Source organism: Delphinapterus leucas, chromosome 1 (assembly GCF_059928025.1).
Source record: "Delphinapterus leucas isolate spDelLeu-1000000601 "Yukka" chromosome 1, BTC_Dleu_Yukka2, whole genome shotgun sequence".
Taxonomy (NCBI): domain Eukaryota; kingdom Metazoa; phylum Chordata; class Mammalia; order Artiodactyla; family Monodontidae; genus Delphinapterus; species Delphinapterus leucas.
Window position 1 is genome coordinate 158,150,759 of NC_143129.1, and position 17,292 is coordinate 158,168,050.

General features: G+C 43.6%; 1 protein-coding gene across 1 annotated transcript; it reads left to right on the forward strand.

Annotated features, from left to right (window-relative positions):
- Positions 1-589: 589 nt before the first annotated feature.
- Positions 590-17,263, forward strand: PPT1 (palmitoyl-protein thioesterase 1). The gene is made up of 9 exons (XM_022575375.3): positions 590-737; positions 4,238-4,347; positions 4,573-4,700; positions 5,398-5,468; positions 7,406-7,508; positions 11,449-11,539; positions 12,385-12,483; positions 14,426-14,497; positions 15,790-17,263. The coding sequence occupies exons 1-9, from the start codon at positions 614-616 to the stop codon at positions 15,910-15,912; spliced, it is 921 nt and encodes a 306-aa protein (XP_022431083.1). The 5' UTR covers positions 590-613; the 3' UTR covers positions 15,913-17,263.
- Positions 17,264-17,292: the final 29 nt, after the last annotated feature.

The following is a 17,292-nucleotide window of genomic DNA, read 5'->3' on the forward strand; positions in this document are numbered from 1 at the left end:
TCTTGTCAATCTGCAAGCTCTGCCATTTCTAAAAAACAGGTAGCTTTCCTGTCTACCTTAACTCATAACAGTCCTTCTCCCGCATTTCATCTTTGCCTGTTGAAGTCCTAGCTTTCCTTCATGATAGAGAATACCACACTGCCATGATTAACCCTGGAAATTATCCCTCCCCTTCAATTTCTGATAGAGAGCTGAGTCCTTCCTTCTTTTCTTCCTTCCACAAAGTACTTTCCTTCCAAAGGCAGTGCAATGCAGAGGTTAAGAGCAAAGACTTTGGATCCGCCAATTTACTCTCTGTGAACTTGGTTCCAAACCCAAATGCTCAGCGCCTCAGTGTCCTGACCCATAAAATGGGGAGAAGTGTATTCGGCGTTGTTACGAGGATTAAATCAGATACCAGATGTAAAGCGCTTAGAATAGTGTTTGATGCGTAGGAAGCGCTGAATAAATGTTGGCTTGCATTTGATTCCTGCTGGCGGTCTGTTCGCTAGGGTAACACTCCAGGACAGACACCAGTCCGCGCAGCTTCCCATGCGGAGATACGGAGGCTGCGGCCCAGCCCCTCCCGCGCCAGGCCCAGGAGAGAGGAGCGCGGTCATGTGATTGAGTCAAGATGGCGTCGTCCAGCTCCTTGTGGCTCTTGGCTCTCGCTTTCCTGCCGGGATCCTGCGCTTCCCTGGCGCTGGGGCATCTTGACCCGCCGGCCCCGCTGCCTCTGGTGATCTGGCATGGGATGGGTAAGTGAAGGAGGGAGTGAGAAGAGAGTCAAAAGGTTTTGGCGACTCTTTACCTCTCCAAACCTGTGTTCGCTTCTGCAAAGTGCAAGTGTGGAGGGCGAGGACCGTGGTCACACAGCGCCCGGCAGTCCCCACGGTTTAGGATTTGGGGGTTACTCTGCATTGGAAAGGGAGATGCGGAAGGAGCTGTCTTTTGGTGAGCGCTCACAGAGTGCTGTGCACTGCGGTAGGGTTTTACGTGGTGTCCTGGTTTAATCCCCATGGCAGTGGCGTCCGGGTGCAGCATCAGACACTTGCTCGGGGAAGGCTGGGCTGTGGCTGCATGACCGGGGCATCCGTCCTTTTGTTCATTCACACATTGAAGAGATTTGTTAGGCACCAGTTGTTCATTTGACACATAGTTATTGAATACCTACTGGATGCTGAGGATACAGCAGTCAACGAAATAGACTAAATTCTTTGCTCTTTTAGAACTTTCCAGTGGGAGAGACAGACTATAATATAATATAATAATGTAATATAATATGTCAAATGGTGATATGTGCAATGGAGAAAAATAAAGCAGAGAGGGGGATAGGGACTGCAAGTGGGGGCTTGCAGTTTTATAGAGCAAGGTCAGGAAAGGATTCACTGAGAAAGTGACACCTGAGCAAAGACCTGAAGTCGATGAGGGAAGATGCTGTGTGAATATCTGGTGGAAGGAACAGCAGATGCAAAGGCCATGAGGCAGAAGTATGTCAGGTATGGTGGTATGTTCAAGGAACAGCATTCAGGTCATTGTAGCTGGAAGAAAATAGGTGTTTAGTTCAGGGATGGGAGGGGGATGGGGGTGGCCTGCTGATGTCGTTGGGCCTACTAAGGCTGCTGCAGGAACTTTGGCTAGAATGAGATGGGAAGTTCTCGTGGGTTTTGAGCAGATGAGTGACATGATCTGATTTGCACTTTAAAAGCACTCTAGTTGCTATATTGAGAATAGATTGTAGGGGGTCATGGACCTTTGCAAGGAGAAAAGTTAGGAAGCTTTTGCAGTAATCTAAACAAGAGGTGATGGTGACTTGAAACAGTTTAGTAATAGAGGAGATGTTGAGAAGTGATCAAAGTTTGGATATAGTTTGAAGATGGAACCAACGGGATTTGATAACAGGTTAGATGTGGGATGAGAAAGGAGTCAAGGATGATTCCACGGGTTTTGGCCTGGACAGTGAGAAGGATGACGTTGTCATTTTACCAAAATGGGGAAGCCTGTAGGGTGAGCAAATTTGGGATGAAAACCAAGAGTCTGCTTTTGGACTTACTAAATTTGAGTTGTTTGTTACACATCCAGGAGATGTAGAGGCATTTGGAGTGTGGAGTCCAAGACAGATACAGGCTGGAGATTAAAGTTGGGAGCCTTTGGCATATGGCTGGTATTTAAAGCCATGGAACTGGGCGAGATCACCTAGGGAGTGAGTGTACACAGAGGAGGGAAGAGGTCTAAAGACTGAGACCTGAAGCAGTCAGGTCTGGAGGTTGAGGAGATGGGGAGGAATTAGCAAAGGAGACAGTGATGGAACGACTAGGGAGGTGGTAGAGTCAGGAGAGGGCAAAGTCCTGGAAGCCACATGAAAATATTTCAAGAGGAAGGGAGTAAAAAACTGTGAGATGTTGATGACAGGTCAAATAAGATGAGGGCTGAGAATTGGTTATTGGATTTAGGAATAGGAAGATCACTAATGACCTTGACAAAAGCACTTTTAGCGGAGTGGTGAGAGTGAGAGCCTTTTTGAAATGGCTTAAAGAAAAATGTTCAGAGTGGAATTAGAGTCAGTAAATAGAGACAGTTCTTTCAAGGCTCTGTGCCAGGGCCTGGGGCTACTACAGTGGAGTTAAAGGAGAACAGGGGAGCTCCGTGCCCTCCCAGAGCACAGTCACTCTGTATGGGAGGCAGTTAAGTAACCCGCAATTATAGTTTAGTGCAAGAAATCAAAGATGCTTGAGGCCTTTTCCTTCTTTAAAAACAAATTCTTAAGCTTATTCTCAGGTTGAAAATGGGATGATTAAATTCAAAATGGAAAATGATCTCAGCCCAGTTCTCCCACTCAGTGGCCACTTTGCTTCCTATTCTTAGTTCTGGTTCCTTGAAACAGGAAAAAAAAAAAGCAAAATGTAAGTTCAAGGCCAGCACTTACATGAACGCAAGAGTTAGCACCTCCTTAAATTTTGTGTCCTAGGCGCTTTACTTGTCTTACTGTAGTCCTGGCCCTAAAGAGAAATCAGATTCCAAAGTGTTTTTGAGTCTATTAACCCCAAATGTTCTAGATGATAAGGGAATCTGCACCCCTGCTTATTTTCAGTTGTGAATTTGGTGTCCCCATTATATTGTGTGGGCTTTTGAAGTTTGTTATTACCTGATGAACGTGAGCTGAGCAAAACATGTTGTTCTCTCTTTTTGTTGTTGCTGAGGTGAAATTCATCTAACATACAATTAACCGTGTTAAAGTATACAATTCAGTGACATTTAGTGTATTCACGTTGTACAATCACCACTTCTCTCTAGTTTCAAAACTTTTTCATCACCCCAGAAAATACCTGTACCCATTAAGGAATCACTCTTCATCCCCCACTTCCCATCATCCCCAGGAAATGTTCAGTCTGCTTTCTGTTTCAATGGATTTGCCTATTCTGGATGTATCATATAAAAGGAATTATACAATATGTTACTTTCTGTCTCTGGCTTATTTCACTTATAATAATGTTTTCGAGGTTCATCCACATTGTAGCATGTGTCAATACTTTGTTCCTTTTTATGGTGGAATAATATTTTATTGTATATATGTACCACAATTGTTTATCCAGTCATCCACTGATGGACATTTGGGTGTTTTCCACCTTTTAGCTATTACAAATAATGCTGCTTTAGTCTTCTACAAACCTCTGTAGGGACATACGTTTTCACATCTCTTGGGTATGTATCCAGAAGTGAAATTGGTGTGTCATATGGTCATTGTATGTTTAAATTTTTGAGGAACCATCAAATTGTTTTCATGGTGGCTGCACCATATTACATTTCCACCAGCAATGTAAAGGGTTCCTATTTCTCCCTATCTTTGCCTACACTTGTTATTTTCCATTTTTAAATGAATTAATTAAAAAAAATTAAAGCCATCCTAGTAGTTGTGCAGTGGTATCTCATTGTGATTTTGATTTGCATTTCCTTAATGACCACTGATGTTGAACATATTTTCATGTGCTTGTTGGCCATTTGTGTATCTTCTTTGGAGAGATGTCTGTTCATGTCCTTTTCCCATTTTAATTAGATTGTCTTCTTGTTGTGGAGTTGTAGAGTTCTTTGTATATTCCATGTATTAAACCCTTATCAAGTATATGTTTTGCAAGTATTTTCTCCCATTCTGTATGTTGTCTTTTCACATTTTCATTAATGCCTTTAAAGCACAGAAGTTTTTTTAAAAAAATACTTTTTTTTTTACTCATGAGTTTCCACGATTGCCTTTGTTTTCTAGGAGACAGCTGTTGTAATCCCTTAAGCATGGGCGCTGTTAAGAAAATGGTCGAGAAGAAAATACCTGGAATTTACGTCTTGTCTTTAGAGATTGGGAAGACCCTGGTAGAGGTGAGGCCCCTCACGGCTCTGTTCCTTTGAAGGTTTGCTGACTGATTTCATAGAATACACGATTAAGATGCTTAACCTTGTATTTTTAGCAGCAGATCATACAGGGATACTTTAGTTCTTGAGCGGCTTCTGTGAGGGTACCAACCTAAACAAGTTTGCTCTTAGAGAAGGTGCCAGTGAGAGTTTTCAGCCGCATCCTTTCACTTCTTGTGGCTCTTCTTTTAGGATGTGGAGAACAGCTTCTTTTTGAACGTCAACTCCCAAGTAACAACGGTGTGTCAGATTCTTGCTAAGGATCCTGAATTGCAGCAAGGCTACAATGCTATGGGATTCTCCCAGGGAGGCCAATTTCTGTAAGTCCCTTTTTGTTATATCACTTACATGGAACTGATTATTTTTCCCTTTGATTCAGATAGATCTACCCATTCATTTCTTTTGGAATCTTCACCTATTTTGGAAGGGAAACTCTTCTAAAATATCCCCATGGAAGAAGTTCTATGGAGCTTAACTTATTTTCTGTGAAGGAATAAAGATTTGTTTGGCGGTATCAGAGGAAAGTCCTGAAACTTTGTGGCTTTGGGGAGCCACAGAGGATTAAGTAGCTTAATCTGGGAAGTTAATTGTTTTTTGTTTTTTTTTTAAAGGAGAAAAGCTGTGGTTTTCTTTTTTTTTTTTGAAGATGTTGCAGGTAGGAGTTTATTAATTAATTACTTTATTTTTGCCATGTCGGGTCTTCGTTTCTGTGCGAGGGCTTTCTCTAGTTGTGGCAAGCGGGGGCCACTCTTCATCGCGGTGTGCGGGCCTCTCACTATCGCGGCCTCTCTTGTTGCGGAGCACAGGCTCCAGACACGCAGGCTCAGTAGTTGTGGCTCACGGGCCTAGTTGCTCCGCGGCACGTGGGATCCTCCCAGACCAGGGCTCGAACCCGTGTCCCCTGCATTAGCAGGCAGATTCTCAACCATTGCGCCACCAGGGAAGCCCTGGGAAGTTAATTGTTGATGATACATTTCCATCTGACAGTTGGAACTGATAATCCTTTTTTTTCTCCAGGAGGGCAGTGGCTCAGAGATGCCCATCACCTCCTATGATCAATCTCATATCAGTTGGGGGACAACATCAAGGTAACTTTGTCCCCTTTGCCTAAAAAATTCTAGCAGCTCTATTTGTACAAGAAGTCAGCCATCCTTGCAAAAATCCTGCTTTTCTAATTTATAGTAAATTAGCCAGGAGAGATGATGAAATCGGATTCCAGAGGCCTGGAGCACAGGTGAATCATTAGGTTACCACCTACTTCTCTCTAATTTAATAGACATGATTTCATGGAGGTGAGGTGGTTGCAGCCATGTAACAGGTGGTGGTTTAGGAGTTAGGAAAGTCCAACAACCTTTCCTTTTTCTTTTCTTTAAAAAATTTATATATTTGTTTGTTTGTTTTTGGCTGCATTGGGTCTTCGTTGCTGTGTGTGGGCTTTTCTCTAGTTGCGGCGAGCAGGGCTACTCTTTGTTGCAGTGCGAAGGCTCCTCATTGTGGTGGCTTCTCTTGTTGCGGAACACGGGCTCTAGGCGCGTGGGCTTCAGTAGTTGCGGCATGCTGTCTCAGTAGTTGTGGCACGTGGGCTCAGTAGTTGTGGCTCGCAGGCTGTAGAGCGCAGGCTCCGTAGTTGTGGCGCACAGGCTTAGTTGCTCCACGGCATGTGGGGTCCTCCCGGACCAGGACTCGAACCCGTGTCCCCTGCGCTGGCAGGCGGATTCTTAACCACCGTGCCTGCAGGGAAGTCCCCCAATAGCCTTTCCTGTTTTCTGACATGGGTGATGTCCTACTGAATTTAGACTTAGGCAAAGAATAGTGTCTAGGCTTTTTGTTAATTTTATAATTAACAGTAGAGATTAAATCTTTCAAAGAACAACAGGCTTGCTATTTAGACAGAATTATTTACTTTTGGGGGAAGATGTGTCTTTGGGATAGAACGTTATCTCTGTTCTGATGGATATAGCTGTTAGCTGGTAGGGTGTAGGAACAGACGGATTCTCCTTATAATCAGGAAACTGGCTTCACCCAATTAACGGTTACTGATGGGCAAGTAATTCGGTATCGTAGGTCTGTTTCACAGATGAGGGAAACTAAAATAAGACCCTGCCCATCTTGTGGGAATTTTTCAGAGGATGAAATGAAATAATAGGTAGGAAAATACTTTTTTAAAGAACACGTATTATTTAAATGCAAGTTGGTAGGAACAGCTTTATCGTTCATTCATTGATTCTACAAATATTTATTAAAAACCTAGAAACAAGACAGACAAGGTTTCTGCCTTCATGGAACTTCCATTCTAGTGGGGGGGAGAATAGACATGAAATAGGTAAACAAAATAAATACAGATAATGGTAACTATGATAAAGAAAGAAAAATAGGACAATAGGAAGAATGGTGGCTGTATTGGTGAAAGGTGTGGGCTCTGGAGCCAAACTGCCTGTGTTCATATCCTGCCTCCATCACTTACTGTCTAACCTTGGACAAGGTATCTAACCTCTCTGTTTGAAAGTTTCCTTAAAAAAAGAAAAAAAAGTTTCCTATCTGTAATATGGTGCAAATGATTCTACTCTGCAGGGTGGTTATGAGGATTAAATTAATTATTGCCAATATATGCTTAGAACTGGTATGTCTGGTATCCCCCAAAATGTTATTAATGAGGATGATGAGGATGCAAGTATAATTGGGGGAGGGGAAGGAACTGGGGTTGGGCACTGCTTGAGTTAGGGCACTCAGGTATGACTTCTCTAAACCAAGACCCAAGAGATGAGAATGAGGCCAGCCATTGAAGCAGTAAGAGAAGTACATACTCCAGAGAGAAGCAGATGCAAAGGTCCTGAGGCAGAAAAGAGTGTGGGAACACCAGGAGGAAGCTGGTTATAGTATTAATTCTCAAAACACTATTTTCTTGAGGAATAAATGAACAAGATCAGGGTCTAGTTCTGGTTTTGTTTCTTGCAATGCCCTGCACATAGTAGGTATTCAGTACATGACTACTGAAGGCATGGATGTTTGTCTTCTACTACTATAGGTGTTTTTGGACTCCCTCGGTGCCCAGGAGAGAGCTCTCACATCTGTGACTTGATCAGAAAAACACTGAATGCTGGAGCTTACAACAAAGCTATACAAGAACGGTATGTATGGTTAGCTGAAAAGGATGCAGAACAGTCACTAATGAAAATATCATGCTGACTTTCATGCTAACCGTGATTCTAGGAGTAGTTGCTAGTGATTTTCAAATGAGATATTTATTGTAAATATGTCTATACTACCTGCTTCATTTTATTGTAAACCTAAAACTGCTCTATTAATTTAAAGGAGAGGAAGACATTTTTTCTATAAAAGAAGACTGTAATTACAAAAACTTTTTTTTTTTTTTTTTTTTTTACTTTTCGGCCATGCCACGAGGCGTGTGGGATCTTAGTTCCCCAACCAGGGATTGAACCCTGGTCCCCAGCAGTGGAAGTGCAGAGTCTTAACCGCTGGACCACTAGGGAAGTCCCCACAACAATACATTTTCATCTGTAAAAATAAAACCAAAAAAGCCTTTAGAAAGTAGTAAGCCCAAGGAATTGCTGTTAATATTTGGAGGACAGATTCTTTCTGTTGTCAGCAATGAGGGGTTAGCTTCCTACGTCAATGTCCTTAGCTACCTGTGTTTGGATACTTAAAAATATACAAAATCACTTTCAGAGTGTGTTCTCCTTCAGTTGTTTCCAAACTTAAATTATACATCAGACCCCCTGGGAAATTCATTAAAAATGAATTCCAGGGCTCCATCCCTAGAAATTTGAATTCAGTAGGTCTGGAGTATTCTGGGTGATAACTGAGATTTGGGATCAACTAGTATGGTTTTGGTATCTATCCTATGGGTCTTCCAAGTGTATGATTCTTGTTTGATAGCAGCTTTTCAATACACCACTTCCTTGAAGGCCTGTCCAAGGTACAGCCTTGTGAATGACTGGCCTGTAGAAAAGACCTGCAGCTAGCTCTCTTTTCCTTTCCTACCCATTGGCTGGCTACACGTGTAGCCACAAAGCTGTCTTGGGTCAACAGTGCCACCTGATGGTCAGTGAAGGAAACTAAGAGACTTTATATCTCGACCTCCTACCCACTCAGGCAACTCAAACCACTGCTAAGTTTTACCCCTTCCCTGGTTTGTCTAGTCACAGCTTGGTTATTTATGTCCCAATATTCTCTGTTCTCATGGGTATGTATGATCTGTTTAAGCTACATTGTTCTTTATTCTTTACTCTTTATTCTTCTAACTATTGCCCAGATGCCTCAGAAAGAATCCACCCTTTTCTTTCTTTGTGTTTCCTTCTTTGGTGAACCAAACACAATTGGGATTATTATTGACTGTAGAGGAGCAGTCAGCTGGGGGGTGGGGGGACAGTGACACCTAAGTACTGATTAAAAGTGGTACATGGATGTGTTTATCTTCACTTCCTTCTTAACCTTTAATAAACTGGTAGCAAAAGAATAAAAAGTGATAAACCCACAAGGGCAAAGAGAACAGGAGAGGAGAGAAGAGATAATAAAAGACGTCAACATTTTTTTTTAAAGACAGAAAGCAAATTAATGAGTGATAACTGTTTTAGTAGAGCAGAAAATTCTGAAACCTTTATGTCTGTGGAGGGATACACTGACAAGAAGGAACCAGCTTCACTTTTTACAGTCCCAGAAAGACTCAGGAATTAGATGCCTAAGATATCTTGGAAGGTAGAGTAAGTGCATGGGACTTTTTGTTGAAAATCTATATAAACAATGATCAAACTCCTTAGTTCCCTGAAATGCACGTCCAAGTGACTGCTCTTCCTCCACCCTGACAAGAGAAGCCAAATTTATTTTCTGGAGCAGTTTGACTAAAGAAGTACCAGGGGAGCTTCCCTGGTGGCGCAGTGGTTGAGAGTCCGCCTGCCGATGCAGGGGACACGGGTTCGTGTCCCGGTCCAGGAAGATCCCACATGCCGCGGAGCGGCTGGGCCCGTGAGCCATGGACACTGAGCCTGCGCGTCCGGAGCCTGTGCTCCGCAACGGGAGAGGCCCGCGTACCACAAAAAAAAAAAAAAAAAAAAAAAAAAAAGAAGTACCAGGGGAATTCCCTGGCCGTCCAGTGGTTAGGACTCCATGCTTCCACTGCAGGGGGCATGGGTTTGATCCCTGGTCAGAGAACTAAGACCCCGCATGCCGTGTCACATGGCCACAAAACAAAAAAAATTAATTAAAAAAAAAAAAGTAGTACCAGACTTCGAGATAACAAGCACCTGACAGTGGTAAGACACCATATTGAAAACCCACCCCGTCCCATTCTGCTCCTAGAATGATAGCAGCCAGGCTTATTACCTGCTAGGCAGAAGTTTGACGGATCCCTCTTTGAAAAAACTGATTGGTCCCAGAGAAAAGACCTATAGGTTCATGTTTTGGAATCCTTCAAGAAGTTAGGACTCCTCCTGACTACCACGTAGTCAAGCCACCAGTAGATAAGCTCTGTTCTTGCATGAAGAACTTTCAGTCAGCTTCTTTAAATATGAACAGTGACCCAAGGACCCCCAGTCAGACATCTGGGGAAAGCTTCCAAAATGAAAGACCAAAACAAGCAAAAAGTAAAAAGGAACTTGGAAGAAACAGATGGCAATTCAAGGAGCTGAAGAAAACCTTAAGAAAAAAAAAAAAAGCCTGTATTATTATCTTCAGAGATAAGAGATCATCCATGATGCTAGAAGAGAATGCAAGTAAAACCAGTCATCTGAGAGAAAGAGATCCTGGAAGTTAAAAATAAGATAACCAGAACAAAAATCTGTTAGCGGTATGGGAATATAAAGTTGAGGACATTTCTTGGAAATTAGAACAAAATCTCAATGAGGTAGAAAAAAGAGGGGAACGGGTAAAATTAGAGAAGCCGTTCAAGAAGTTTAATACCTGCCTGATCGGAGTTTCAAAAAGAGAACAGAGGAAAGAGTGGATTGGAATTATCAAAGAAGTAATATGAGAACGCTTCTCAGAACTATGGGACATGAGTTTCCACATCGAAAGGGCTCACCAAATAGTCAGGGGTGAAAAAAGACCCACATCCAGGTATATTCCCGTGAAGTGTCAGAACACTGGGGGTAAAGGGCAGAGCCCCGTGAGGCCGCACACTGACTCCCTGACAGCAAAACTACTAGCTAGAAGGCAGTGGTGCAGTACCTTTGGCTTCTGAGAAAAAATGATTTCCAATGTAGAATTCTCTACTGAACCTGGAAGTAGCAATCAAATGTGAAGGGAAAATAAAAGACATGGCCTTCCATATTCTCTCTCTAGGGGGTTGTTGGAGAGGCTCAGTGCTACACTGTCCAGCTGTGTGGCCTTGGATGTCCTTGAGCCTACTTCTCACCTCCAGCACAAGGCTAATAGTGCTTTCCTGAAGGGTTGCTGTGAGGATTAGACCAATGGAGTGTGAAGCTCTCAGTGCAGTGCTCAGCTCCTAGTTAGTAGGCAGGGTTGGGCTGGTACCACTAGTGGTGCTGTGTTGAAAATATTTATTCAACTTTAGCTTTCTCTTTCCTTTATTTATAAGTATTGCAGTGGTTGTGTTGTCTCTAAGTTTTAGTCGCACTTAAAATACTTTGTTCATAATTTAATCAAGTACTGAACTATTACTGTTCGCCAGGCCCCATTGTAAGTCTTGCAGATACAGTGGAGAATAAGACAATTAGGGTAACATGCTCTTGTAAATAAGACATTTAGGGTAACATACTCTGTTTACTTGGGGAAAAGGGGTCTCCAAGTAAACAGATGCACTAGATAACAGCGCTAAGCCCGTGGCAGAAAGAAACGGGGCAGCAATGGACAGTAATGGAGGAGGTGCCTACTTTGGACAGAACGGTCTTTGAAGAAAAGATATTTAAGCTGGGATCTCAACGACGAGAAGGAGCATAGGAGATGCTAAGAAAAAATGGATCAGGCAGGGGGAACAGAAGGCTCTGGTCCTTTGTCCCTTTGAAGTCTCTTGGTGGCCTGTGCACAGGGGCATGCCCCGGGAGTGCTGACCGAAGTGCAGCTTGGTCACCTTTCTTTCTTTTCCTCCCACAGCCTGGTGCAAGCAGAATACTGGCACGACCCCATAAAGGAGGACATATACCGCAACCACAGCATCTTCTTGGCAGATATTAATCAGGAGAGAGTAAGCACCCAACCCAGGCTACCATAGATGTGCATTCATTTTCCTGTTTGGGGCATTATAAACAGATTAGCAGTGACCGTTTACTCAGAATATCCCAGGCAGAATATCCCAGGAAACAAGAAGTTGTTTTTTGGGAGGCGGTGCTTATGAGATTCAGTTCCTTTTAGGGAGGCTGAAATTCATGTGGCTTTCTTCCTGTAGGTTCTTCCTCTTTCCCAGTGTTGAATCAGCAGGGTGAGCTCAGTAGGTGCTGGCTGGCTTACATTGGAACTTCAGCTGCTGCCTTACTGAGGGAAGCCTTTCTAGTGGATCCTTTTTGGGTCATATTTTCTCAGAAGAGTAATTTACTTAGAAGAGAGACTGCAGAGGGGACTGAGTGTGTCCCAAAGATGAGCATGCTTTGGGAGATTCTGGTAAACTAGATGGCTCAATTTATATTGGGCTTATCCGGAGGTTTAAAACAAACAAAAACAGAATTTGAAGGGGGTCGGTGGGAATAGAATAGTATAGCAGAACCACTCAGAGTTTGTAGTTTCTTATTTTGCCTTGGCTTTCTTTGGCTAGAAGCCTTGAGCCTATGTGATGGGGGCCTTTGGAGTGCAGTGACGGATTCATGGTGGCACCAGTATGCCATGGTTGGTGGGAGCATTGTCAGTCAGATAGGATGGTAAGAAAAGGCTGTACCTGGTATATTCTGGGAAAGAAGCTAGAAAAGCAGCCCATACCATGGAGAAGAAACATGGTGGCCCAGGGTCAGGGAGACCAGAGCACTGAAAGGTTTTAATTCCCCAGCTATAACCCGATGGCGGTGTCCCTGAGGTACTTACTGTTCGCCTTTTCTCCAGGGTGTCAATGAGTCCTACAAGAAAAACCTGATGGCCCTGAAGAAGTTTGTGATGGTGAAATTCCTCAACGATTCCATTGTGGACCCCGTGGATTCTGAGGTGAGATGCTGCTTAGGCCACAACATGCCAGGAGACCATCAGAGTAAATGGCATTAAAACACAGCTGCATGACTTCCCTGGTGGTCCAGTGGTTAAGAATCCGCCTTCCGATGCAAGCGACACAGGTTTGATCCCTGGTCGGGGAACTAAGATCCCACACGCCGCAGGGCAACTAAACCCGCGCACCGCAACTAGAGAGAAGCCTGCACACCGCAACTACTGAGCCCATGTGCCCTGGAGCCCACATGCCACAACTAGAGAAACCTGCACACTGCAACTAGAGAGAAGCCCGCAATGAAGAGCCCACGCGCCGCAACAAAGACCGAGTGCGGCGAAACTAAAAAAAGACAAGAAACAAACAAACGAATAAAAGCCCACAGCTGCCTGCTGGGAAAAACTGTCAGTCCCTTTCACCCACCTTTGTGTAGAGCAGGGGTTCTGAGGTCTATAAATGGGACACTGAGGGTTGTAGCCCCCCAACCGCCCCAAATTGTGTGCAAACTTAGTTGACCCTTGAAAAACGTGGGGGTTAGGGACGCTGACCCTTTGCACAGGCAAAAATCTACATATAACTTATAGTCGGCCCTCAGCATCCACAGTATTGGAAAAAAATCCACGTATAAGTGGACCGGAGCAGTTCAAACCCATGTTGTTCAAGGGTCAACTGTAGTTGCACCATCTGAGGAAGGGTCTATAATTTTTATCAGATTTTCAGAGATCCGTGATCCAAAAAAGGTTCAGAACTACGAGTCCAAAGTCTATAAATTCCTGAGGTTCACATTCAAGGTGCCTTGACCTGTCTTCGACCTGTCTTTCCAACTTAATCTTAACCGCATGACCACTTCATATCCTCTCTCATCAAGCCATACTGTATTACTTGAAATGCCCCGGGCCTCGCATGTGCTTTTTCTTTTGTGTGTCTGTGTTCCTTTGTTCATGCTTTTCAGTCTCTAAAACGCCCTTCTGTGGGCTTCTCCGCCTGACAAGCTTCTATTCAGCTGTCAAAGCCAATCTCAAATGTCACTTCCTCCATCCAGGATGCCACCCCTCTTCCAAGCAGAATTTGCTACCGCCCACCTGCTTTTTTTTTTTTGGTCGCGCCGCACAGCACGCGTGATCTTAGTTCTCAGACTAGGGATCGAACCCACGCCCCCTGCAGTGGAAGCGCAGCGTGCTAACCACTGCACCGCCAGGGAATTGCCTTTGCTCCCTCTTTTAAAGAATCATCAGCCTCTGTTCTATCAGCATTCATCAGTGTGTCAGAGCACCAGGGATTGGCAAACTACGCCTGTGGGCCAGATCCAGCCTGCCACATGCAGTGGTATGGCCCACAAGCTAAAAATGGTTTTTATATTTGTAAATGGTAGAAAAAAGTCAAAAGAATATTTGATGATGTGAAAATTACATGAAATTCAAATGTCCGTGTCTATAAATAAGGTTTCATTAGAATGCAGCCGTATTCATTCCAGAAATATTGCCCGTGGCAGCTTTTGCATTACAATGGCAGCATTTAGTAGCTGCAACCACGTGGCCCTTGAAGCCTAAAATATTTTGTATTTGGTCTTTATGGAAGTTTGCTGACCCCCATGCTGAACAGTTAGTTGTTTCTGTGCATTGGACTAGAGCTTCTTGCAAACAGGGACTGTATACATATTCATCTTTGAATATTTAGACTTCAGCACAAGGATTTTCACAGAGTAGGTGCTCAATAATTGTAGGAAGCAGCAATTCTGGGGAGTTGGAAAGCTCTTTGGAATGATTAACTCATACCTCAGGACCCACCCTTAAGAAGAGATGACTCAAGACACGCTGTTTTCCCTCCTTGCCGCAGTGTTAGGGTGTTCAGTTTGTTGGTAGTCTTAGCTACTAGCCAGTCTTAAACCAGTTTGGCAGTATGCGCCATGTGTCTGATCTGACCTCATTTCTTCCTTCTCTCCTGCAGTGGTTTGGATTTTACAGAAGTGGCCAAGCCAAGGAAACCATTCCCTTACAGGAGAGCACCCTGTACACACAGGTAACTGGGGAAGAGAGGCGCAGTCCTTTTCAGCTCCTGCTTCCGGAAGCTGCTAGGTGCTTTGGTGACAGACCTTGTCTTGTACACCCCAGCACAGCAGGTGCTCAAGAAGCGTCTGACTCGTGTCTGATGTGGACGAGGCTTGTTAGGCTGTTGACTGTTGCACTAGCTTACGAGGCATTGGTTTACCGAAGCCTACATCCTGAAGGTTGAAGGACCTGTACGTCATGTTTTCAGGCATGTACAAGGGACACATCATCTCTGACTCCTTCCTTCTGATAACAAGGTTTAGAACCAGCTTCCTTTGCTGAGGTGTAGTCCACTACAAACCCAAGAAGCCCCCACGCGTGACAGAAACATAGAGGGCTGTTACTTTAAAACAACAGATGCGCAAGTCCTGTTTTAAATCAGGCACTGACATGGGGAGCTCCTCCTGCAGGAGACTGAGGAACAGAGCTGTGAATTTTGTTCAGCAGTAGGTCCTGTTTCTCAAGCACAGGTGGCAGCATTTCACCACCTCCAGTTCTGAGGCCTTCCGTACTCTTAAGGCTTTTATCTTGGGAGATACTCTCCCAAAAATGCAGAAGTGTTACATCTGAACCACTTGCCTTCTTTCTATTCAGATTCCTCCAAGTAATTTCAGAGACCAATTGTCATCTCTTGGCTTTTCTCCTGCATCTGGTGCCCCATCTTGGGTGAGGTAAAAGGAAGCTAGGATCTGTTAAGAGTTTTGGATATTACAACTAAGAACTTGTCATGAAACTCAAACTGATGGTAGCTACAGCAGAAGCAACATTCTGGCACCATCATAACTGCTCATCTTCCCACCCATACTTGTTCTTCAGCACTCCAGCTGTGGGTCATGACATGTTCAGCTACAGGATATGAAAGTGTCTGAGTTTTGTTATCTAAGGGTTGGATCTGTTGTAAGTTATCTAGCTAATGTTCTCTTGTCTTTAGCTCAGTCCCACTTAACTTGACATTTTGAGGCAGTTTTGTCCATGGCTTGCCCACTCATAGGTGGTCCTCCAGAAGCTTTGGGAAACTTTTCAGAAAGCAGAATATAAAACTGTATAGAAGAATAACCTCAATTGCACATACATTTTTAATGCTTAGGAAAAAAACTGGAGGCAAGTATCCTTTTTGGCATTTTCAACAATGCACCTAAATTTTAATACTCAAAAGAAAAAAGACTGCATTTTGAGAATATATCTCAAGTTAACTTTCTTTACGATTTCACTGTGAAGCTTTTCATTAAGCCTCTTGATTAATTATGGCCTTTCTCTCCGCAGGACCGCCTGGGGCTAAAGGCAATGGACAATGCAGGACAGCTGGTGTTCCTGGCTCTCGAAGGGGACCATCTTCAACTGTCTGAAGCATGGTTTTATGCCCACATCATACCCTTCCTTGAGTGAAACCCTTGTAGTTTGCACCAGAGCTCAGGGAACCCCTCACACTTCCAAACCAGTTCCCTCCATGCCCAAGCCTGAGCTCAGATGCAGCTAGAAACTAATCCTTCTCTTGTCACCGTCTAACATGCCCTGCTTGGAAAGATCCAAGATAGGAATCTTATCCTTTGCCTCATCCTATCAGCATATGGTGTTGAATGCAAGTTTAATTAGCTAATAACCATGGAGATTGTTTTACAACCCTTTGATGTGGTCAGTGTTTTAGGAATCAGGAGTTTGCTGCAGGTCAGTGGCAGAACTGTGCCCAGGCCCGGAAGAGACTAAACAAACTAAACCAATGAGATAGAGTCTAAGGCAGATGCCTTCCTCAGGAAAATGTAGCCACATCTCAAGCCAAGAGGCCAGTACCCAGACCTAAGGTATTCACATAAATGCTTTCTCAGTTGTGCTGGTGGAGATTTGACCAGTGCTTGGAGAAGTAGTATTGCTTGGATGATGTGTCCACATAATTTCTTGAGGCTGTCCTCCTCTTTGTGTTGCTTTCTGTGGTGTCTTAGCTATTATTAGACAAATTCAGGCAGTCCACCATCTTCCCTTGGTAGCACTTTTTTTTGTCTCCTCAGGTAGTGATGAATTTGTTGCTCTGTCACAAAAGGAGGGAACTAGCACCCAATTGGATTGCTTAAGGGAGGAAGTGTACATATTGCTTAACTTAGATGGGGTGGGGGAGGTTTAAAGAAAAATAGGAGGAGGTAGTTAGTTCTTTCCATTCCATCCTTGATGAACCTGCCCTTTCTAAATATGACTAGTGGTGTGGATTCTAGAGTCACTTTATTGCTGGCATTAGCAAAGAATGGGAGGAAAAATGCGAAGAGATCAGGCTTTCTAACTTCCATCTCAAAAATTTGAGATTACCGCACACTTCAAACTGCTTCTGATGTGTTCTGTGAAAAAAAGAGTGCTCAAAAAGCTTAGAGAGTATTCCATATCCCTTTTCTCCTCTTGAAGATCAACCCACCTTAGAATATTAAGGACTCTGAAAATTCCTGTTACAGTAAAGAAAACTAACCTTAATCTACCGTTTCCCACGCTATTTGAGCATGGACATCTTAACCCCCAATCCCTTATCCCATGAAAACCTAGCAACACTTTTTGGAAGATTGTTCTGCGGAACGCCAGTTTACGGAATTGGGTAGCTATACTTGAGGGAAGCACTTTGTTAGTGCTGCAAAGTTTACCCTCTGTGATTTTTCTTTCACCTCTCTCAAGACTTTTCAACTAAGAGGATGAAAGGCAAGAAGTGGGGACGTGTGAAAATAATTTTATGAAGTTGTTTAAAATAAAGAGTAGTTTCTTATCCTTGGTGTCATTTTTCTTTTCGAAGTC

Coding starts and splice junctions, on each gene's coding strand:
- PPT1 (XM_022575375.3), top strand. CDS start 614: ATGGCGTCGTCCAGCTCCTTGTGGCTCTTGGCTCTCGCTTTCCTGCCG. Junction 4,348..4,572: donor TTGGGAAGACCCTGGTAGAG/GTGAGGCCCCTC, acceptor CTCTTCTTTTAG/GATGTGGAGAACAGCTTCTT. Junction 4,701..5,397: donor TCCCAGGGAGGCCAATTTCT/GTAAGTCCCTTT, acceptor TTTTTTCTCCAG/GAGGGCAGTGGCTCAGAGAT.